The sequence below is a fragment of the Polyodon spathula genome, chromosome 3 (assembly GCF_017654505.1).
Source record: "Polyodon spathula isolate WHYD16114869_AA chromosome 3, ASM1765450v1, whole genome shotgun sequence".
Lineage (NCBI taxonomy): Eukaryota > Metazoa > Chordata > Actinopteri > Acipenseriformes > Polyodontidae > Polyodon > Polyodon spathula.
In genome coordinates, this window is record NC_054536.1 from 23,052,012 (window position 1) to 23,077,857 (window position 25,846).

At 36.0% G+C, this 25,846-nt stretch overlaps 1 protein-coding gene across 1 annotated transcript in view; it reads left to right on the forward strand.

Annotated features, from left to right (window-relative positions):
* Nucleotides 1–25,846, forward strand: part of LOC121312866 (lysophosphatidylcholine acyltransferase 1-like) — an 86,167-nt gene that overhangs the window by 13,186 nt on the left and 47,135 nt on the right. The window contains exon 2 of the mRNA XM_041244721.1: nt 22,572–22,711. Within this exon, the coding sequence (XP_041100655.1) occupies nt 22,572–22,711 (140 nt within the window). The remainder of the gene's footprint in view (nt 1–22,571; nt 22,712–25,846) is intronic.

Consider the following 25,846-nt stretch of genomic DNA (forward strand, 5'->3'; position numbering starts at 1 on the left):
GTCATTCTGCTGATGTGCGGGTTATTTCTTCCTGGAATTTCTCGTGCTGTAGCCACTGCAGTCTGAAAATGATTACGCAGATGGATCAGATTTGACTGTTCTGGGCCGGTGTGGTAACCCTGTGCCTTCCAGGATATGGCCTATCCCTCACAGAGCCGGTTTCCTGGTTTCTGTGGACTAGTTTGCTGATTTAAAATGTAAATAACATTATATATGTGACCAATGAACTTTTGATGTAAAACTTAAACTGTTGAGTTTTCATTGTGCATCAGTATACATAAATGATAGCTAATTAGCCCAAGTTCTTGCCTTTTAAAATGAGCTGTTGACGATCACTCTGGAACTGGAGAAATTATGTTTGAAGTGGAGAGTGTGTCAGTGGAACTGCAGTGAACAGGGGTGACCAAGTGTAAAAAAAAAAAAAAAACAATTTTATTTTATTTTTCCCCTAATTTAATGTAAATCACATATTTATTCCTACATTTAACCAAAAAAAGTCCAGATTTAGCTAAATGTACAATAATGTTGACCAATAATAATAATCACATTAGCTCTTTAACAAGCCAGTGGTATTCCCTGAACTGTTTCCTTTTTTGTGTGTGTGGTGTACCCATACTATCTTTCTTTGTGTTTTTATTTATGTTATTTAATCTCCACAAAAGGAGACAGTCTTTTTTTTCATGACTAGCTACAGTTGTGTGTTGTTTTTTTTTTTTTACTTGTTCTGTAATCGTTTAGATCGATTCATACCCAGTGAGCATACTTTTTCTTTTGTGAAAATCCAGATTTTTTTTTCTTAAGATTTGTATGTACAGAAGTGTGTTTTTTTGGGGTGTTGTTATTAAACAACAGTTTCATTTTGGTTTCAGTTTATGATTTTTTTTTTTTTTTTTTAAGGTATGGTAACCTAAAAACTCTGATTTCTCTTTTAGAACATTCAGTTTTTTCTATTCATTGTGACGAAGTGCCCGCCCCTGTGTATATTATCTGTTATATGTTGCGTGTGATGTGTTAAATGTTGGTATATAGACATTGGTACACGGGATATAAATGCGTCTGTGTAACACGAGTGTTTAAAATGTATATTTGTATTTAGGCACAAGGATTGCACAGCACTTCACGTGCAAGTTAAAAGTAATAATATGTAAGCATGGGGAATTGCACTTTATTAATTCACGTGCAGTTGTACTGAGACTCCAATTGAATGATTGATTAGCAATCAAGTCTTGATACAGCTGCATAAAAGCAGCATTTTTTCACTCACTCAGGGTTGGGTGTTCGGTGAGTGGAGAATGGGATAGGAGACGGAGGTAGTAATTGCGATCATAATAATATTAGGAAAATATCTGCTCACCATATTTTTGTTTAGTATTAGTCCATTTTGGTTTGTCTCTTTGTTTTGGCTGCATGTACCGTGTCCTTGTGTTTCTGTTTGTTACCACCGTTTATTTTCTGTTCTGTTTATTTATTAAGTGCTGAGCGAAAGCATTCACTCAGCTCAACCAAACTCCACATCTCTGTTTATTTTCCTGTTTCTGGTCTGACACCACCCACACCGGCCGTTTTTGTGACAGTCATCAAATAAAATTCTTTAGGAAAAGCAAAAGATTGAATGAATGTACTGTTATGTTGTGCTGGTTGCAAAATAGGATTGTGCAGAAGATGCAGGCATCACTGGGCATTATGCCCTAGGTTCCATGCATAACGAAACAAGCACTGGTTAAAGAAATCTAGGCTTCAAGCTGGGACAACTTCACTTTTTTAGCTTTGTTTTATTTTTTATTTCTAAACACCAGCACCTTGTATTACATACAGATGAACTCACTTAATATCATGCTCCATTTATTTTCATGATTTTTCAAGAAACACTCGCCATGCACCATCAGTTTGAGAAATTACCTCTCAATATACAAACCTGCTTATTGTCACGTTTTGTGCAGCCTGCCGAATGCTGCATGGCTGGGTTTTATTAAGTAACCACAGGATAGAAATAGTTTCCAGTGCAACTAACAATCAATAATCGTCTTGGTTGATAAACTGATGTTTTGTGCAGCTTGTCAAATATGTGTGCGGTTAGTTCATGCAGTTCAGTTACAAAACTCAAACGTCGCCAAATGCCAAGTGCAACCCCTAATTGTTAGCTCTCATTAGTCGACAATTCATGCCTTTTTTTTAGATAATGACAAACTGTTTCGTTCTAGTTAATGATACAAAATATGTATTTGTCCTGTAGTAAACTTTTACGCATTTGTTTAAATGTAAAAAGACCAGTAAATGTACAGTATTAAAGCACTGCTCTTTAATTCACCATTAGCTTTCTTTTTTTCTCACACTCGTAATGTGCTATCATAGGCAAACCTGAAACCCATTTTATATCACAAATTATGCCTGCACGGCCATCTTGATATAAAGCGGGTTCATCTGCATTGTTTGCAAATCATCATGTGCTACAGGCGGAGTATTAGCACATCATTACAAAGTTAGGAATGTAGTACTGTAGGTAAGATATTGGCTATAAGTGAATGAAGGCGGTTTGAATAAAACGGTTTAATGGGCTGAAAAGAATACTGTATGTGGGCTCAATGAAGGCTGAAGTGAAGGCTGTGCCTTTGTTTCAGAAGATAATCATTAAAATAATACCCTAACAGCAGCAGAAACACTGCTACCATTTCAGTAATTCAAATTGGGTTCTCCCAGGCATTGAAGATGATTGTTACAATAGGTCACTACAGTTTGTGCTTAAGTGAGTCAAGAGAGCTCTGCTAATATAAAATGCAACCTACCTGTTCTACGTATTGCATAACTCCAGAGGCTTAGTCTTTCACTACATGTGTATGGAGGTTTTTCTTCTTGCCAGTGATAGTGATTACAGTGTGTGTGTGTGTGTGTGTGTGTGTGTGTGTGTGTGTGTGTGTGTGTGTGTATATATATATATATATATATATATATATATTTGTATTGGTCCCAGGTATTTTATAACGTGTTACCGGGTATACATGGTAGAGGAACACTGTATCATTATTTCATTGTGTAAATACGCATTTACGTAAATGCATTTACTGTGGTAAATGACAAATACAATAATGTAATCATGTCATTCATAAATCTGTATTGTGCCGTTAATTGACCCTTACCGGCATCGTAATTAACACGAACTGCAGAACAGGCGGGGAATGAGATATGTATTAACGGTATACTTTCCTTGTATAATTTCTGTGTTTAGAAAGATGTATTTATAAAAACTGTTTTGATTATCCAATTATTACGTTATCTTAGTATTCTGTTATTTGTAATGCATACATTAAATTGTATTGTTAAGCCCTGTGAACAGGATAAGCTACTTACTGGTTGGAAAACATGCAAATCACGTTTGTAGCCTACTTGCTCTAAGAAAACACCAGGCTTCAGTGTGCTTGTGTGGACTGTACATCAAGAGGAGTGAGATCTCTTGGAACATGATCCTGAAGAGTGAGAAGACCCTGCAGTTTCTTCTGGCAGTACATGTTCTCCCTTTTTACAGTACCAACCGCATTAACCTGATCAGCTATCTCCTGCCATTTTTTCAGCCACATAACCTTGTATTTCTGAACAACTTTCTGCGTTGACAAGGACGTCTTATTTTAATAATGCGAGTTACTGGGGAGTGAAGGCAGGTTTTCTTAACCTCTTGCTTGCATTAAGCACATTTTCATACAGGATTCTCTTGCTGTACAGACACAGTTGCGCCGTACATTCTCATATGCCTGATATGTCCCAGATCATCATCATTTTATTGTGGCGCTAAGAATTGCATTATCCAAAGAGACCCATTGAAACAAAAATGACTGTTAAACTGACTGGATGAAAATAAACCCAACAACAGATACAGGGACCCTACTAAATTGCTAAAATTAAGAACCTGATTAAGAGAGGGCATATAAACATACTCTACATAGTTTAAATAAACTGAGGTCGATCGGTTAGAAAAAGGCGCTTTCGCAAAAACTGCTGGGCTCCACTGGTTCGACATGCAAGATGTGGACTACAGTATTCTTAATTTGAAGTCTAATTGCTTTTTGCAAAGAAAAGAAAGTTTATCTTATGCCAAAAGAAAACAAAAGTAGTAGGCTATGCGTATATGTACAGTATTGTATAGTATTATAACATGGTAATGTGTCACCGTGGTAACACATGGTAATGTGTTCTGTGTTGTGTACCAAGTAGGCTACTGTCAAAGAAAATGTGCTAAAATTGCTTAGTTTCAATTTAACCATATGTGTGTTATATATATGGGAATGTAGTTTTGATCTTATATAACGTCAATTAACCAATGAAATTACAAAATTATTTTGCAAAAGTCTACCGGAAAATGACAAAGTGGCATCTAATTTAATATGTTAATGTAACATTATTCGGCAGGTTTCATTTGACTTGATGAAGGAAATTTGTTAGTTCTATAGGGTGATAAACATTTTGGTCAAAGCTGTATGCCTAATGTGCAGATTTACATTTTTACATAAGCTAGTGTAATTTGTACAGAGAATACACTAATGTTGTTTCATCTCAATTATTTATACGTTTTAAATAAACCAAGCTGTGTGTGTGTGTGTGTGTGTGTGCGCGCAATTTATTTGTACTTTTTTTTTTTTAACCTGAGATTGATATGTTGGACAACCTGTCTCCAGACTTGTCCCATAGCCATAACGTGACAGTGTATGCCATTGACATCTTAAGAAGGGGACACAGCTCATTTACATACCTTTGCCACTCTCTCCGGTAATAAATGGTGTAAATTATTCAGAGGTGGAGTTGATGAAAATTATAGTGGCTGAGGGGATACACAGTGAAGATAATGGCCTGTATGAAAACAAGTAATGCAGGTAAGCAATTAAATGCAGGTAATAGATACAACTTTTAAAATGGTGGGTTAATGTAGAACAAGCATAGAATATTGTTTCCTAGTTCTGGATTACAATTTGTTTTTCAGTATGTATGTCCTATTTAAAAAAAACAAAACAAAACAAAAAACAAATAATCAGAAGTCATCTCCTGATACGAATGCTGATTGTCGATGTAACTGGAACCTAGAAAACAGCTGATAAATATGCAGAATTTGTGGACATTGTTTTATAAACCACAGGGTCATACTATATTTGTGATTTATTGCACTGAAGTGTATTGGGATGGTGCTCAGCAGATTCAATTTGCAAGAATGCAAATTTCTGTTTACATTCTGTGTAAGAAAACAAGGCCTACTGTTTTCTTAATGTATATATTGAGACCCTAAGAGTTGAATGTATCAATGCACAAACCACCAAAAAGGATGTCATGTCATAGGAGGAAGACTGTTATTTTTCTAGGGTAAGAAATTAAGTTGCTTCTGCTTTAAGTACCCTGGTGTTGAACTCTAGGAGTAAAGCTGCAGACTGTGCAAGCTTTGGTTGATTTGTGGTGCACAGTGATTCTTTATAGTTCATGAGTGGTCAATCTGTCACTTACCACCACTTATCCTGGCTCATATCAGGGATGTACTGTATGCGTTTGTGTTTTTGTTGGGAAGGAGGAGCTATTGATAAAACTTCTAACATATAGGTGATTTCTTCTGTATCATTTTAGTCAAGTCTGAGAAAAGCTGATCAGCAGCACCCTTTTGCTTTTAGGTGGTTCATAATCCCTCTGCCTTCTTGCTGCCAAACCTGCTTTAATAATTCAGAATTAACAGCTAAGGGCACAGGGATGCAGTCTGCTAGGCAAGATCTGCACTCTTCTCAACATCATCTAAGCTTTCAAAGCACTTTCGTTTATTTACAGCCATTTTCCTCTTGCGGACCAGCTTTCATTCAGCAAATTCGAGCTGTGATTTCTTAACAGTGACGAAATGTGTTTGTCAGTGCAGCAGTAATGGCCCCATTGAGGTGAAGTTGGAATAGAAGACTGTTTTAGACTGAATGTGTACCAACTTAATCTGATGTTGTCTGGCATTATCACATTCTAAATAGCCATCAATTTTGAGTAAAACGGTATGCAGTGCCGGAGCCCTGCAAAAATATGTCCCATGTGCACTGTCTCCATCAGAGTAAAGATCTCATATCCAAAACCTAATTTCCATTTCTACCAATCCATTTTACCTAATTGAAAATGTATGCATCACTAATTATTTGCGACTAAGAACTTATATTTGTTCAATTTAGATGGACGTAATTTAGAGCCTAGGATGCTGAACAAGATCCTTTCAATGAAGATGTTGTGAACATCCAACACTTCACATTATTGAGATTGATAAGAAACTGCTGACAATTGATGCTAATAATTTTGTTGTTTATAAGTTAACAAAACAGTTCCAAATTTTCCTCCTGCAATTGCAATTTGCAGTTGCAGTTTTGGTGCTCAGAGACGGATCAGTTGGTCTACGGTGGATCAATTTGTCATTCAGCGAGCAGGGCAAATTCATCAATGTATCATACATGAGAGTTAAATCCAAAAGAAACTGCTTCAAAGACAACCTTTTAAACAGACCTTTGTATGTTTTTCTGTCTGACAATGATCAACTTTCATAGCAAAATTAAAGTGAGCCCACAATGCTTCGTAGTGGTGCCACATGATGTAATTCGTTCGAAATGAAGTTGCTGCTCACCTGGTGCTTAAAATACGACTGATCTTGGTAATTTGCTTTTCTAGTTTGGAATCACACTGCAAGTTGTCACTGATTTTGAGGAGATCAACTGTACACTGAATGAAAATGGTTAACTGCTCCAGCTTCTGAGACCGAGTCACCCACCACCAGTAGTTCTAACCTATTGTTTATACAGTGCCATACAATAATATCAGGGTATTGTGCCAAAAATTTGTGAGCTAAACCTGATTTGCTACCAAGCGAAACACTGGCACCGTCACCCATCACAAGGTGTTTTAGATGAGTCACCAAAACCATATTTTGCAAGACATTCAAGTAGATGCTTGATAATTGTGTCAGCTTTTTGATCTAAAAGTTCAATTAGATCTAAAAACATGAAGTGTGGTTCAAGTTCACTTTCACATTTTAAGGTACACAATCAATGCTGTTTTGCTACTCAAGCTGGTTGACTCATCTAAGTATTGAAAGCTTACCATTTATGTTGTGAATGTGTACATTTTCTTCCTCATCTCAAAAGTAACATGCTCGATCATTTCCGTAGCACTGTACCTGGAGTGCATTCTATCTCAACCACATTTTCGCCAATATGATCTGAAAACACTCTGTCATTTTGAGCCAAGTAATATGCAGAATGGAAAATTACACACGTAGACTTTAAATGAGACGCATTCATGCTGTCTCACATTTCTGAGGGGCTGCTCTTTTGAGTTTTTCAAAATAAGTTCGGCCGCAATGTGCACACAACTGTGTGTTCCACAATTTTCTTTTGCAGCGATTTTAACTGAGTGCTCCGGGCATGATCCATAATATGATACACTAAATGAACCACATTTATTTGAAAAAGCTCAATCCTTTATTATTAAAGATAGAAAGATCTGCAACATCTGAACAAACTTGCACCCAAGTCTTCCATTTTGCAGTCAGTCCATGGATGGACCTCCTGTTTCCTCATCCACATTTCTTCCGTCCTCATATCGGGCAACGCGCACGGCAGTGGAATCAAGCCCTGTGGACGTTGAAAACACTCGACAACCCAAGGCTGCAAGTTATCCATGGGGTACACATTTGCAGCCTGTCATGAAAAAGTAGTGGTATTGTGTCAAGAACATTTTCTGTTGTCACTTGGACTTGGTGGTGGTGGTTGTTGTTGTTAATTTTGTATATTTTGATTTTATTATTTTGTTGACATGTCATGACAGACATTTTGAACCATGTTGTTTTTTTTTTGTTTTTTTTTACATATAGTACTTAAAGATGTGGTTTCTAACCTAACCCAGTCAGTCATTTGCACACACTTAGGAAGGTGAACCCAGTATTTGGTCTTTTATTGAAATACATTGGATGAGCTGATCCTTACCTCTGCCTGACAACTGATTACTGCTTTAGAAAAAAAATACACTTTTCAAATGTGATTAATTGGTATATCCTCTATAACAGGGGTTTCCAACCCCGGTCCTGGAGACCTATAGGGTCTTCTGGTTTTTGTTTCAACCGAGCTCTCAGTTATTATTTGTTTATTTAGCAGACGCCTTTATCCAAGGTGACTTAGATACAGTTACTTAGTTGAACCAATTATTGGCTTAATTACTCAAGGTTAACATGCGTTCTAGAGCTCTTAATGATGTAAAGACACCTATAAAACCTGCAGGATTGAATAGGCGCTATAGATGGGTCTTGTTGTAAAATTCTAAAGTTTCTTTGCACAATTGCTTGTATCTTTCTGTTGGTAGGGTGGAAAGTGAGGACTAGATGGATTCTATCATCTGTGTTGTTTATTGTTATTATATAAAACATTTTATTTTTTTTTATTTATTTGAAATGTGGGATTTAGCTTTAGTAGTGATCTTGTCTGAAAAGGCACAATTTCCAAAAAACACATTTCCTCACTTTTGGTGAAGATATCTTGATCGGCGCTGCAAATACGTCTTAACAGTTGTGAGTAGTTGTTATAAGTCTTAACAGTTGTGAATAGGGAATCGAGTCACGGCAAGCTTTAGGGTGTGAGGAGTCATACTGCAGAAACGTCCTGAAAGTTATCTATCTATCTATCTATATATATATATATATATATTTTTTAAATTTTTACATTAAAAAAAAATTAAAAAAACAAAAAACTTTTCTATTTCATATGCCTTCATATTTGTACACTGCAGTTTAGACTACGCACATATGTGTGTGTGTGTGTGTGTGTGTGTGTGTGTGTGTGTATATATATATATATATATATATATATATATATATATATATATATATATATATATATATATATATATATACACTAACAATCAGTTTGTCAACAGCAGCACATGCTGTTGTAACAAGACTGTGGGGGTGGCTGCATCTGGGTACAGTACAGAAGCACTTAGTACATTATGCTCAGACATATGCTTGCTTACTTGCTTGTTGCTTGCTCTCTCTCTGCTGTTGCTGTTGCTAGCAGAATTCTGAGTCAGGTGCTCCCAGGAGGAATGGTGCTGCTTTCAGCCTCAGGAACAGTTTAATATTCCTGCAACCACTGCATTTGGATCAGCAGACTGGAAATAAAAGCACCCAAATCAAATACCAGCCTGGCAGTCTGGAAAGTACACTAAGCCTATATTATAATCTTAAATCTATACTAACAGTTCTATTACATTTTAGACAGGATTGTTTAAATGGATTTTAAGATTCCTATTGGAAGACTGAATTGATTTAAGATTTTCACCTTATTCTTTTATTACAGCTGACCAAAATCATAATTTTACTACTGCATACTGGGTAATTAATCCTATGTTTTTTGTTTTTTTTTTGTAACAAATAGTTACAGGTATGTTCATGTTTTCACTGTTTTTTCAGTTTTTTTTTTTTAATGGTTCAACTGGGCAAGGTGGTGTTCTCCTGACTCGTATTTTTGTTATCAGAACTGCTCACAAGTTCAGTTTTATGTAAGTTTGAAAAACTGTAGACCTTTTCAAGAAACAATAGGATAGTGCAATCTTCACTGCTTCAGAGAATTTCTTTTTTTTCAGTCCTTTAACTTATACAAGTCATAGCAACAACTTAAAAATACCCTGTTAAAACGGTTCTGAAGTCATGTCATACATTCACATGCTGTGCTACTTTTTGTGTCTTAATTTTCTTAAGAACGGGTTGGGGTGAGTCAACCTTAGCTTAACGGGATATGTTTAAGGTCTGTACCTCCTTGAATTGCTGTGTGAGTTTTAATGAAGGAATTAGGATAGCTCAATGTAGAGGTCACATCAAATGTTTAGACTTTGACTAAGGCTTTCTCAAGATTAACATAGAAGTTATTGACTGAGGTTTTGAAACCAAAATCTATAAAAATTCCAACCCTAAAGCCAAACTTATCAAATAGCTGGTATGAGTAATGCAAACATAACAGGACTTTTCTGGGGTTACTAATTCTAATACTTGGCACTGATGTACAACCACTTATACAGAGAACTCAGGGCCGGTGTCTCCCCAAGGGGTTTACAGTGACAAGGCAAATTTTGTAGTATAGCAGTGATACAGTGCAATAAGAATATACCAGTTTGCATATCTATTTAAATAGTTTTATATCTGACTTGTATTATTCGGTACTTTTGGTGGCAGAAAATAACCCTGAAATAAAATCTTGGTATGAAGTAGAACAGCGTTTCCCAAACTTTTTGATTGCCGACCCAAATAAGCACAAGAATAATGAACCCATGACCCAAAATTGTTCACTATTCAGCATTTTAACTTGCATACTTAACCAATCAAAAAGCGATGTTTAATTTGTTTGTAACTGTACTATGCTATATTAGCATTCAGGCTTTGATGGTTTAACAGGTTGCTAAAATGTTTGCTTTTATCAAATGAATTATTAGTACAAAATGATATTAAACGAACATATATGTTTAAATTAGTGTTGCAACACACTGAATACCAGTTTAAAATTTCAATTCAAGATCAAGCATTGCAAACATACCGACAACCTGTCAAAGATGAGGTCATTCAGTCACTACTGGTACTTACTACACTACATGTTGCCTACATCCAGCCTGCGTCTGTGTTTTATTTTTAATAGACATATAAAATCAGCAAGGGGGTGCTTTTTCCAGTGAAGAAGAAACACACCTCTTCTCGAAGCTCAAATAGACACTGCAGCATCTTCCCACAGGAAAGTCAATATATTTCAGTGTGCATTAGTAGCTGTTCATGATCGGCTCCTAATTCACAACACAAAGCCGAAAAGCAACGTGTTTTTAAAGCAGTGCTGTGAAAATAGTTCACAACCTTAACTGCTGCATTTAAAACATGAAGTTCATCAGACATTTTCTTTTTTTTTTTAAGAATGTCTTGCTGTTTAGCTAATTTGATCAGCTTTCTTCTGAGGGGGAAAAAACCAAAGCAATCTCGAGAGCCGCTTCAGTTTGGATGGTTTAAGGCTTTCGTGAGCCAATACTACACAACAAATTACACACTGAGTACTCTGATCATCCTTGTTTCCACTGTAAGAAAAACCAAAGTTAATATAAGAAAGGAAGGCAATTGCGAGAATGTTTGTGTGTTTGTTTTGTTTCTTTCAGCTGCAAGTAGAATTAGACATTTTTTGTTTTGCGTCCATTTTAATAAAATCACAAGTAACCGCAAACAAAATGTCCTCTTAGGCTTTATTTTCTGATTCATATTTAAAGCAGAAGGCTGGTGATACAAACAAATACATTGTTTACATAATTAGTGCTAATGATTTGTATGCAAATTCTATTTATTTTGCGCACAAGAAGTTGTATAGTGAAACAAAATGTTAAAAGTGTGCACTGAATGTCAAATTTGGGTCGTGACCCCCACTTGGGTAATGCTGAAGTAGAATATACACATAAAATAGGTTTAAATTTACTTTTGCAGCTTTACATACAATAAATAAATCCATACTCTGGAAATTACTAGTAGCCATACAGAATGTAATGGAGCTCTCCATTAAGTGAACATAGTACTCATTCTTTTGGCAGTTATTATAGCAAATTGTTCTCTTGATAGTTCATTTCAGCAAGGAGAAACATGAAACGCATTACTGGGTCATCATGAGTTACCCTTTTCACATTGTTTTTACCATTGTGTATCTACACAGGACATTGATGATCCATATAGATCATGGGCTGTTTCATCACACACACTAAAGCACTTGTAAAACTATATACCCCTATATATATAGGAAATATATATATTATATATATAAGTTAATCATATAATGTAATATAGATTATAAGAATATCTGACAATCTATATATATTCTATTATATTTGGAATCATTGGAAGCTTCGTTTTAAAGTACTCAGGTAAACACCATGTGTAGCCTCTTGAGCATTATAAATGATTTAAAAAAACATGTAAAATAAAACCATCCTTTTTATGTTTCACACATATTGGTATTGAGAGATCTGTCACAGACAAATGAAAAGTTACTTGCTCTGGCTGTTACTCTCCTGGTGCCCTTTCCACATCTGCTCCAATATTAAGGTTCAAATTAGTGCCTGCTGCCAGAATTTACAAATTCAGTTTGAAGTGTAGTATTTACAAAGCATGTGTGTTGTATTAACTGTTAGATAATTGATTTTACAATTCTGAACAATCTGAGAACATTGTTTCGGAATACATTGGAGATCAAAACATTATTTGCTTCTGTGACAGGTTTATGTGTTCAGTACCATTTGGAATGTGCAGAACTGAATATACAGGCCCTCTGCTGTTATAGTAGTTGATGCATTTTATTTTTACTTTTGTATTTTACCCAAAAGCCTAATCCTGCTGAGGAGACTGGCACAAGGAAGATTAAATGTTATTTCCCAGGCAGCATAAATACGGCATCTTTGCAGAGAAGCTTGACAGATTAAAAACAAACTTCTTAGAGGGGTGCTACTCCCTAATCAGTCAGTATCAGTTGGGGTTAGTCTTTTATCAGCTACCTCTCTAGGGTTCTATTTTCTTTCTTTTAATGATGAGAGCATTTATGGAAATGCATACGGGGAGAAAGTACTGTATGGATTGTTGCTGGTTCATCATAAAAGATGAATGGACCAGATTAAAAAGGAGTTGAAGATTAGGTGACCACTACAGTATTTTGGGCCCAGTTAGGAGGGATGTAGGGATCTGATATCGATCACACCAGTGTACTGCAAGTGCCTGCATTGTAGGTTACTCGCATGCAAGACAGTATGGCTAAGGGGTAGGAATAAGGGTTTATTATTTATTTCAATAGATTACATCATTGCAATATGTGTTTGAGTTATGAGATGTGTTGGTACATGTGTTGGTATGGTTTAGGTCCATTATCAGCTTCTAAAAAGACATCAAATTTGCTTACACTTTTACTTTTCATAAACTTACAAACAGTGGACATTTCCACTTACAAACTTCTCTGCCCTGGGCCTGCCTTACACAACACTTGAATAGCATGTACATTTTCATTCTATAGTAACCCTGCACATGGTGTTTCCCCTGAGTGGATGTGTTGCCTCTTTTATTAAGTGCAACAGAAGTGGTTTACCAGGGTAGAGCTGTTTAAGCCGCCACCAAAGTTCATGATTACAGTTACACCACAGAGGATCCTGCTGTTAACCCGTTTCATTTATTTCCCTGTTTTATTTTTTTTAATGCAGTACTGTCAGACAGGTTCAGCTCCCACTGAGTGGCAGATTACTGAAGAACATGTATCTTTTGGGATGAATGTTCATGGTTGGGTTTGACTAAATTTAACAAGTGTGGTGCTGCTACTACAGCACCTGGAGGTTATGATTGACAATGGTAATTTCAACATGGGCTTACAAAATATCACATTTTTCAAATATGTAGTAAATAGTGCACTTACTTAATGCATTCCTAGTAATAAAAAAAAAAAAAATGCTGAGGAAGTGGTGCAACAGTGATTTCTATAGCATATTTCCTATTGAAGTCACTAAACTATGTTTTATGGGAAACTGGGGAGCTGAAGTGCCCTGTTTTGCTAGTCTATGACAGATGATCAACAAAGATTGTTGCTTGTAGTAATCCTACATCTGTCAACGCTGATCCTGAATATCGCCAGGATAATAAATGTTGTCATGTAGTACTGCAAAGCTTGTCATGACTGTTGATTCATATAGTGCAGCAGAGCGTAATCTTAGTTACCAGTCCTGGCAAAATTACTTGTTAACGCAGCATTTCTGAATGTCAAACCTGTTTTAGCAGTAGCCAGAAAATAAACAATTCTCAAATACATTTTACAGAGGAAGCCAATGCTTCTGCAGTGTATTTTCTACTTATTTACATTTAGGCTAGTGGTGTTGGAACAATAGTAAATATATGGGTAACAATATCATATATTCCTACAATTTATTCTTAGATGCCCTTTAAAGTCACTTGGCTACTTTTATTCTCCTGCTGCGTGCCAAAAAAATAACCCAAATCACTTAAACACAGACCAATGCATCCTGACAGGTGGAGGCAGCTGACAATATACAAGTACTACCATCATGACTCGTAGGGGAATGCTGTCAGTTGAGTAAATATATCTTATTGATCCCATCTTGTTCTTGGTTCGGAAAATCGTGTTTGTATTTGTTATTTTGCAGCAGCACAAAGTGGTCAAGTGACTTTGTAGGTAGACGGTGCCGCCCAGTATAGAGTAGCATATTCAGTGTGTAAAGGAAACTAGGAATGTGAGGGTTTTGTAGTCATGGCTAAGATGTGCATGTTGACAAAGGATGGCTTCATCTAAATGTAAAGAAAAATAAATATGCATGAGAAGGGGGTGCCAGGCTGCAAACTGCATTGTTCTCTCAAACCTGGTATAGAAGTACTAGTATATATTTTATTATATACAATATATGCTTGATATTGCACTCTGTTTTACTGGCCAAAGGTAATTGCACATGCTCTCCAAAGACCCCCTTAGTGAAACTAAGTATTATTGACGTATGTTTTGTTGAAACCATATTAATCACATATCTACTGTGCGCATCCAGAAAATGACATATTGTTTACATGTAACACGCATAATAAATTCCAGAATTAACATACTAGATAGGACTAGACTGCACCTGATTTAATGGACAAAATAAATATTTTGTGAAAAGCCAGATTTGTTTTTTTCAGATTTATTTGCTGAACGCTAATGTTTTTTTCAAATTTAGCTGTTAGGTAAATTGCCAAGTGTAAAAAATAAATAAATTCACTAATTTTATTTGTTAGAAACCCAGATTTAACGTGTCAGCTAACTGTTAACTCGCCAAGTTTAAAAAAGATTTATCAACTGATTTTAAATGTTGAGGGGGGGCAACAAAATGTATGCCAAAGGGGGCAGCATAAAAACAATTTGTGCACCATTGCAGTAGGACACCCTCCTTACTGAACTCAAGAGTAGTTTCACCTCATAGGGGAGCATATGCTGAGTGCAAAGTGAAAGGAAACCAGATAGTAGTTTGATTTGCCAGGTTACATACACAGAATTAAATAAATATCCCTTCACATTTTGAAAGTTAGTCACAATTGTGTATTATTTACTGTATTTACTGTAAATCCAGTCATTGATCATGTTGGTCTACATTACATAATACACATTTGTTTTCATTTTAGGCTTTTCAAATCCTAATATTTGAAAGCAATGTGAAACCAGAGATTAGTGAAATTTACTTCCTCTAATTGACATTAAATATTGTGTTTCTGGCATCAATTTTAATGTTTTCAATAAAAAAAAGATAATTTGTTCGGTTTTAAGACAAATATTGTATTGCAAGCGTGACCTCTGAAAACAATACTGAACACTGTATACAGTTTAGAACAGAATCATTACTTTCACAGTTGTCTTTTGTGGTGTATTTTTCTTTTTTTCAGCATAATTGTGATTGCTTTTGATATTTTCATTTGTTTTTGGTAATAAAAAACAAAGTATTTTAGGAGCTTTTATGAGCCTAGATGGCAAAAAAGCAGTTTGGTTTAAAGGAGGGAGGGTTTTACTTTAATACTATGGAAAAATGCATAGTTTAAAAAAAAAAAAAAAAAACATCCACCATCATTGGAACTTCGTACCAGATATACTGGCATTTTTGTTTCAATGAAAAAGCCACGTTATTTTATCTCCGTGTGGTTTTCAATGCATAAACCCAAGAAAACATGTTTGTATTTTGAGTGAACTGTGATCAGATATCCACCACTTCAGTGTCCGAAGTGTTGCATAATTCTGGTGACCTCAGGAATGATAACACTTGACATGGTACTGGGTATTTCAAAAGTCCTGACCATTTGCATGCTGTACTATGTCATTGCTGTGCATTTTCATCTGCAACAAGACAAAATAAAGTATATCGATAAAACAATACTCTTTGCTTAACCCACAAAGTTTGATTTACCCCACCTTACCATTTAATGAAAGTATGTAAGGTGATGTAAAATATTTTCTGGAGTATGATTTAAGTGTATAGCTGTGGGCTTTTTTTTATTATTTTTTTTAAACAAATTCAAATTCTTTTTCATTGGAGAATTTGACAGTAATATTGGTAAATTGTATGCCAATGTCCACAACCTTCTAGTGCTAATAGAATATGTTTCGAGCATTGCATAACTCATCATGTAGTGCAGCCTTGCAGTGAGCTTGGGGAATCTGTGAAATATGTACTTTGTTGATCTGAGCCTTGTTTGAGTATATAATTGAGAGCATCATAATTGTCTGTAAGACCTGATAGTAATTCATGAGTAAAATGATTTGAATTGGGAGCTTGGGGGCTGAGGGCGTTGTCTTCTGTGATCATAGTGAGTGTTTGTAGAGGACTGCACAAGCAGAGCTTCTCTGTGGGCTTTCTTTAACTTGCGTTTTGTGTTTTTAGAATATTCATAAAATAGCATTTTTTTTTAAATAAAGGAAATTTAACTTATTGCAATGTTTGTTTTTTTGTAACTTGGACACATTAACAAAATAGAAATCTAACCAGTACACATACAGTATACATGTGGGTTTAGTTGTCATGGCTAAGGTGTGCATGTTGACAAAGGATGGCTTCATCTAACTGTAAAGGAAAATAAATATTTGAGGCTGCCATCCTCATTGTTCTCTCAAACTGGTATATAACTATATATAAGAAAGATTCAGTACCATCAGCCAATCAGCTTCCAGCTCTAGCGAGCTTCTATCAGACAGTAGGTGCATGCTGGAATGTGACAGTATTTGTGAAGCAAACTTAAAATCAATCCGTGCAAGTCCTGGCTTATGCAAAGCTCAGTTCATATCTATTTGGCAGCAAATACTAAACATCGATACAACTGGTCCAAATGTATTGACTTATCCACCAAAACCAGCCAACCAACCAATATTGCACTGACGAAAACAACCAGTTTTGTACCGGTAACTGCCAAATCAGCCAATTCACAGCCTGTCGGCTCGACTGGAGCTCAACATTCAAAAACAACAAACCGACACACGTACAAATAAGTGAATAAGTACAAATAAGTTTGTGTTTTCCCTCTGCGCGGGTTGCGAAGTTTATCGTTTTTTATTCTAACAAGGTCAAACAATAGGCCATGTTTTACTAAACATTTTAAAACTGATAAACAAACAATTGCCTTAATGAACATTATCGTAGTAGGCTGTTTAAAACATAATAACACAATATATTCATAATAAAGTTGAGTTCTTATCTGTAAACAGTAACACATTTATGGGACTTGCTGTCTGTATCTTGGTGTTTTACATTATTGTTGGCATATTTTAAGTGATTGGAATCTGTACTTACGTTTTTAAAACACACTTTTCTATACCAGTCGGTAATTAGTTTGTTTGAAAACCAGGCTTTAATCGCTGATAGTAGGTGCACAGGCAAAAAATGGGGGAAAATAAGGTCCTGCACAGTGCAAATAAATCACCAGTTTTGTCAAATTATACGGTGGATGTTCACAAGCAGAACTGTTACTGCAGCGTTTAAAAATATAAAATCCATTTATACAAAGTCTCCCAGCGTTTCTTAAAAAGATCTGCGTTTCCATTGTTTCCTATTATTTGTTATGCTCTCATTAGTATCTAAACCCTGTAGATACAGCGTCTGTCAGTTCTGGCATTTGCTGAAGCGGTTTTCTCCTAATTAATTAATTTAATTAATAAATAAATATATAAATAAATAGCCACCTAGCTAACAGTTTCACCCTGAGAAGTGTACTGTCTTTAAATTGGGACACAGGGTGACACAGCACAGAGAATGTTTTTCTCTGTCATCCTGTGTGGTGCTGTTAGTGTCAGTTTCTCAGCACACACAGTACAGTAGATGCTCAGTAACGATGTACAAACAGGTGATTGATCGATCTTTGAGTGTTTACGATGGTGCTTTATTAAAAAAAATAAATAAATGTAAATCTAAATTTATAAGTGTTTCTTTTTTAGCAAAATAAAATCTAAGCCTATTTTTAGGGACCCCAAGTGTTGTTGATACAAACTTAGGCACATAAGGACTAGCACATTTCAAAAGTTACTAGTCCTTTGGACTTGGCACAATAGTGTTACTTTCTCACCCTGTATTCTGTACTTTGACTATCCAACAGGGATATTTCTCTTTTTGTTTTTCTTCTAAATTGTATTTTGCTCAGTTTTTTTTATTACCCTTCCTTGTGAGAGGATTAACCTGGTGGTAGGCCTCGGGTGAAGCCCATTCTACTTTCTTTGGTGTCGGGAAAACCTGTTTAATCCCATTAGGATAGCTTTCTTGGACACGTGCATCACTACAGTATGCTTGCAGTGCTATTGTTCTCTATTACCTGTAAGTGAAATATATATTCAGAAGTGCTTGTTCTCAGATAAATCTGAACAAGTCTGGCATAACCTTTAAAAGCTTAATTAAGGTCATGGACTTGGGACTTTTATAAAACTTAAAGTTTTGTATTTTAGATAGCTTTGTAGAAATGCAGGCTGTAAGCACTGCAAATTATTTTTATTTTCTGACTTGGGACTAATGATGAAAGGTTAAACTACCACATTGTGATCACTTCCTGGCAAAATGCTTTACGTAAAATATCAGTGCATGTTTTTTCATTTTGAACTATTTTTGGTTTTTAAGAAAAATAGTAGTTCTTAAAATAAAAAAAATTGAAAAAAAATCAGCGACGGTGTTAAAACCAACTGAATAAAGTGATTTATGTTTATTTAGGTATATTTTGAAAGTTTATATTAGTAAGCTTTTAAGAAGATAATTGTTTTAAATGTTATCAACAATTATGATTGATTTTTTTGTAACAAACATTTTTTTCAGTTATTTGTGTCATTTTGTGTGAAGTTCTATGTTTACCTTGTATCCCTGTTGTGTAGTAATTGTCTCTTATGGTATTGTTTTGAGGTTTTTTAAATGTAAATGGGTATGTTAAATGTATGTTTGCAAAATGTACATGTATATGATGTAAGTATTTTTTGAACACTAGAACAAAAGTCGTCTTGTACTGCAGTGATGCCCTAACCCATTCAGTTAACAAAACCGCATTTATCCAAAATACCTGCTCAGCTTAATGCCCTGCCTGGCGCTGCACAAAGATCAGAATGCAGCTTGAGGGACCCGGCTGCACAGGCAGACAGACATGTTTGTATTCCTTTGTTTATAAGGGACTTCTCATTGACTCACTCTATTTTTATTTACTATTTCTAACTCCAGTCAGACAAAACACAGGGTGAAAGTCAACAACAAATTAAATTACTTTGGAATTTTATCTATTTTTTGAAGGCATATTTAGTTCTTAAAGGTGTTTAACAACGTAGGGACGTTCCCACAACGAATACTTCCTTGAGGCAATACCCACGACGTAATGTTCAGTACTTGACTATCGACTACCCTTTCTGTTGGTAGGTTTCAGCTAAAGTACCCTTTACAATTTCTGCTCATTAAATGGTACCACAGTTGCAATAGAAGGCAGAATAATCTGGTTAACACATTTTCTTTTTCTCCCTTTTATTTAATATATCATTTTACACAAAAGTCTGAGACTGACAAATTTCTGAGACAGAACCAAACAGTAGGTTTCATTCTTAAAACTTGGATGCAAAGAATTAAAAGGTAGTATTTTTAGGTATCTGACTTTGTCGGAAAAAGTCATATAAATATAAAATAGTCTGCACTATAAATGTTTATCATGTTACTATTTACTTCCCACCAGCATAATTGTGTGCCATTTAAAATGCTTACAGTATCATTAACCTCAAGATAAAACTAATTACTAACTAAAAATGATCCAAAGGGATTCTGATTGTTGCGTTGCACGTTCTGACTTTTGAGTTTTCCTTCATTTTTGTATTGCAAATAAAATGTATCAAATACTGAACACTTATTTAACCAGCCGCTATTGCTGTTAATAAAATGCAGCCACGGTAATAAACAGTAACGGTCAAAGTATAAGTATTGTGATGACTATTTATTTATGTATTTATTTATTTATTCAGTAACACAGATTATCTTTCTACCCTTTTATAATATCTAAAGACAGCAAGCTTTTATTCAACTCTCAACGATGCCCTTCGGTGCACAATCGCCTCGAATCACTCAATATCAGCATGACCAATTCTGTTTACTTTCTCACCATTGCAGACGCCATTATAGCCTCATCTCTCCACGCCCATATTGGCAGTAGATCTGTCAATCATCACATTGCACTATTTCCATACAAGCTCCTGGCTGGAGCGATCCATTGCTTCTTTCTCTCAGTAACTGAGACACAAAATCATAATCGGCAAGACATTAATTTGATTAAATTCTCATTCAACACAGGATCTCCAGCTTGTTCTAAAAATGTTACTCCTGGTGAAATGTCCTGGTTTAGAGTTTTTTGTAACGCATTCTTGTAGTTTACCCTCTCACTTCATGAAGTGGACTCCATGTATGTTTAATGGTAACAACTACAGGTAGTATGACACCACAAGTTGTGTGTTTAAGCTATCTTTATCATTGTGGAAGCTATCTTTATCATTCATTACCTCGAGCTTGGTTTGACATTTTACTTTGAGATGCTAATTATTATGTGATATCCATTCCTTCAACACTACACTCCATTCCAGCTGTTTGTTTACCTCTTCTTCTTAGCCATTTTTATATAAGAAAAGCAATAACTTTAACTTAATATCCATGGAGAAAAACAAGGAATTGTAATATTGTTTTACTATTCCATGCCATCATCAGCTACCTCAAAAACTGAAATATTTATTTACTGTACTTCACTGCGCAGACTAGCCAATCTGGAAGGAATTTAATCTTTTCTAGTGCTCAAATTTCCAGCTTTGTCTGGTCCCTACAAGGTGCCCACATGAAGACCCCAGAGATGTACCCTACTTAGCTCAATCCAGTCGGTTGTCATGCTGATGCGCTGGGGAAACCGCACTGTGGTTGATCCCCAGAGCCAGCATTGCAGCCGTTGTGTGTGCTGATGTGCTGGGGAGGCAAAATAAGCTGATCCCTGGAGCCAGCATTACCCTTCAGCCATCAACACCAGACTGAAGAATATCTACATAATTAGATGGAAAGCAACACAAATGGATGGAGATGCAGATGGATCACATTAGTTTACTGTAAAGCTACATCTTAGTTGGTGCTTATCTTGGCGAGAGTCGAGTTCAAATCAGCATGAAGTTTTAACATCTACTCTCATGTAATGGAAATCAAATCAGTGGCCTACTCAATACAGAGCAAGAATACATGGCTGCAGCACTTGCTACTTCCATCACCCTTGTTATTTCACCAGCTAGACCACCTATTGATTTTCTGTTCCCAAAGCAGGATTAATCCTACTCTGTCTAACCAGAATTGGATCATAGCTTTCATAGTTCATGCAAAGGACTCTCTACATCTGGCACCAGCTACTATCAAGTCCTATTTGTCAGGAATTCAACACCAATTTCGCTTGGTGTCTATCGCTTCTCCAACTAATACTATCAATCCCAGCTGTTCGGCTCCATTTCCTGCCTACCTCTATAGACATTCACGGCAACTTGGTTACTATTCTCTGTCAAAGCTGCCTATCTCCATTTGGCTATTTAACTGTGGAAATCATATGTCTAACAGCATGTTTCCATCTTTCCTACTCTATCCACTGCAGTGACCTGATCCTCATTCTAGATTCCTATTTCATCTCATTCCTTCGGATTTCAAAAACAGATCAGCTGTGGCAAGGACAAAGCATTCAGCTTTCAAAACTCAACTCACCTCTGTGCCCCTACACTTCCATACTGAAGTACGTCATAGAACGCAAGGCCATTTCATCCTCTGACCCTTTGTTCATTAATTCAAGCCTGTCCATTGTATCAAGGTATTGGTTTTCTTCACATCTCTCCACTTCGGTGTCCAGAGCAGGTCTTCACTCGCAATTCTATACTCCTCATTCATTCAGAATAGGGGCAGCCACATCAGAAGCAAATATCAATCAGCATCAAATCAAAAATATGGGGCATTGGACCTCATCGGCAGTTGAAGATTATATTTGTTCTTCGTATCTGAATATCCTCCGCTCACCAGTCCATTGCTAGTATGTCTGGAGTGGGGATGACTTTTCCACCAGTGCCACCAAAGATTTCCTCTCTGTGTCATATTGAGCTTGTTTTCACTTAATAGATCTAATTAGTCAGTTACATAGTTCACATCTGTAATACATACTGCTAAAAGACCTATGTTTAGTTTCCTTATTGTTATCACTGTTCTAGGTTAACATAGCTTCTTATACTATACTGTCAGTGGGTTAAAACTTTTGTACTGTGCTCACGTTACATTCCTGTATTTTTAAACCACTCTTCAGTCGTATAGAAATACTACTGTATAGCATAGTTTTGCCATTTTTGTGGTGGTGGGGGGAGGGGGTAATTGGAATTTATTAAACACAATTCTATACAAATATATAGAGCATTTTTTTATCTACAAAATTCTGAGGTTCAAAATTGCATACAGCTAGAACATCAGTGTCTTAAAATTCCAGATGCGTTGGACCAGTGTGTTGTGTGCTTTGTTTTCAGATTGCAGTAATGACAGTGACGCTGTTTCCTATCCGCCTCTTCTTCGCTGCTTTCATGATGTTGCTGGCCTGGCCCTTCGCATTCCTCGCCTCCATGGGGCGCTCAGAAAAAGTCATAGAGCCTCTCTCGTGGTGGAGAAAGTAAGTATTGCACAACAGCTTCTATAGAGTATTTTCTTTTTTTAATATAGTCAACACTTGGATATATATATGCATTGCCTTCTACGTTTTACAGTTCTGCGTATGGGTTGATTTCATTTTGCTGTTGGGTCGTTAATGGGAAATTTTACACAATGCTAGTACAATACGTAATGCATTTAAAATTATGTTCTGTATTGCAATCCAAATGTTGTCTATTTTGGTAAGTGATATTTTCAGAATCATATTGTTCTGAATTAAAATACTGCTTTTAAATAAATACAGTCCTTTCAGCTATGTATTTTATGACATTGTATCTTTTTTTGTGTACCCTGAAAAAAACAGACAAGTGTTTTGTCTTTTACTGCTGTGTTATTCCCCCAACTCGTGTGCCAACAAATTTCAATGAAAGAATCAATAAAATACCCCTTGGATGAAAAACAAAACTAACAGGAGGACTGTCTTCAAATAGTTAAATATTTGAGACAGATTGCTGTAAATATCCTGCCTTGATCCTGCAGAATCAAATCTTCCATGAACGACCTACCATTATCATGATCCATCTCTTGTGATATGTCAAAAATAAGAAATAAAACAGCAACAGTGCCAAAGAAAAGAAATACGCACTACAGTGTACGGCTCCCTGTACAGTTTCTCAAACCCAAGGCCTATTTTTTCTTTCCGTACAAACTGTGTGCCCAGGGCAGGGGGTTGTTTGGGTGGTAGGGGGCAGGTTACAACGTGCTCACCTCCATACAGGTCAAATCAGATTAAATAATTAGATATGCATCACATTAACCATCACTGAAGTCAAAATTTTACAGGGCGGATATGCGAGTGCTGACTGTAATAGGAAATATTTAAGAACTAAAAATACTTGAAGCATGTATTTTAATACAAGTGTTAAAATCTGTATTGCTTGGTAAATTGTTTGTATAATCTCTTTTCCCATATGCACTAATATCAATGTTTTTTTTTTTTTTTTTTGTTTTTTTTCTCGTGCGGTTAGAGGAGACATGATTTTAGATTTACCACTGTTGTGTGTGTGTTTTTTTTTTTTTTGTTTTTTTGCAATGAACTTTACAGAAGCTGTCCCAGGCTGACCTCTGCTTCATTATGCTTGCTCACACTATCCTGTCAGAATGCCTGAGCCTTCCATTGAAGGGTCCATTCTAGAATTTATTCATTCTCTGAACCTCGAGGAGAGACTGACAGAAATGTTTTAATTTATGCCAATAGTGATGCCTTGTCAGTTTAATTATGCAGACATCTGCCAATAGAAAGCCAAGCAGAGACCATGAGTTTCTCTAAAAAACATTACATACAAAAGGCTGTCAATCACAGTTGACCTGGGCTTCAGTTGTACTGGTGACCTAGAGCCAATATGCTTTATGTCTTGTCATTGGTCCACGCAGGAATTTTAGGAGCCTTATGGTTTTTGATTGCTGCAGTTCATGTCAGAAAAGAGCCAGTAACGCATATCATAAATAAATCTCTCATCAGTTTGAAACTATGTACTCCTATAATTTAAATAAATAAATACATGTTCACCATCCTAGCAAACAATGTGTTGATTAGCAATTGATCCTGGCTATCCGTACAATATATCGGTGCCTCATGAAAAGAAAACCAAAAAATGTAATCTAATACCTGGAGCATGTACTAATGTGTTTTTGTTTAATATACCAGCTTTTGAATACAGCATTTTGATACAAGTCAATGCTGATTCACACTTATTTACATGCATTTTAAAATGTCAGTAATAGAGGTAATATACCATTCCTGTTGTGGCAGACAAGTGAACTGTTCCCTGGTGTCAGCGTGTTAAGGTGATACTTGGCCCACAGGGATTGAGTTGTTACAGAATGCCTAGTTATTTAGCTCACCCCAGTCAGCTGGACAGCAGATAGTTTGCCCTGTTCTTGGGGGAATTTTGAAACGCAGTTTGTACTGCTGTTCACTGAAATGACCTCCCATCAGCCTTGAATATCATGTTCTCCCTGTTGATGATTCCATGCATCTGCTTCAGTCACATTTGCAGCACTCACAAAACGCATCCTGGTGTACTTCACACGCCCTTTTCCCATAACTAAAACCTAATTTTGGCTCGTCATCTAGCTGCCTTCCAATTCTTTAACCAGTAGTATCAGAAGTCAATTCCAGTATTTGTAAAAAAGAAAGATTTCTGGTTGATTTAATGATTTAAGGTGCAGTTGAAGAATAACCAACGGCTTACACAGACGTCGTGACTGTGATACTAAATAGTCATTTTTTTCCATAGCTGTTGGTATGGGGCAAAGACGGCATTTGCCCATTGGTGATATATAAAATAATAAATGATCCATCAGCAGGCAGAACTGATTGGATGGCCAAGTGTAGAAGTATGATGTCTCTCTGGGGTTCTCAATTCATTGAGAGTAGCTGCTACAAATATTTACTTGTTTGCAGTCCCATTTACTTGTTTATAGGGGAATAGTTTTGAAATGTATATCAAAAAGGCTACATAAAAATAAATAAATCAATTATTCAGTAGTGGAATCTATGAGAACCATATTAGTATGCTTTAAATATTGGTAACAACATACAGCATGTGTCTTTCTGTTTCTCAACCTTTTGACATGTGTGGGAATATTGGAGGAAGGCTGGCATGGAGTGGAATTGTAAGTTGAACACAGCTGTCCATTCAGACACACAGTAAACATTCTATTAAAAAAAATGCAGTAGTCTAATGAATGATTTATATGTTGCTGGATATAAATAAAATCATTTTAGAAAATCAGACAGATTGGCTCCTAAACTTTACTATTAAGTTTTATTTTATCTCTCCTGTCCACACTGTATCCCTGCCTACCAAAATCCCTGTTTTTAAGCAGCTTATAAACCATTTTGACTGTGAGCTGTCTAACTTTTGAGTAATATGCATTTGGTCTAGTCTTCATTTGTGATGATATGTTTTAAGGCAGGTTAAGTCGGTAGTCTTTTTAGAAGCTTTTGTTTCTGACGTTTTTGTGACTTTGTACAAGTGCATGGTATGGTTGCTAAGCAGCTGACAATAACTGTCACTTCAATATACTGCATAAAACTGCATGCTGACATAATAGATATAGTTTGAGGTGTTCTCTTTTAACTATGTTTTTT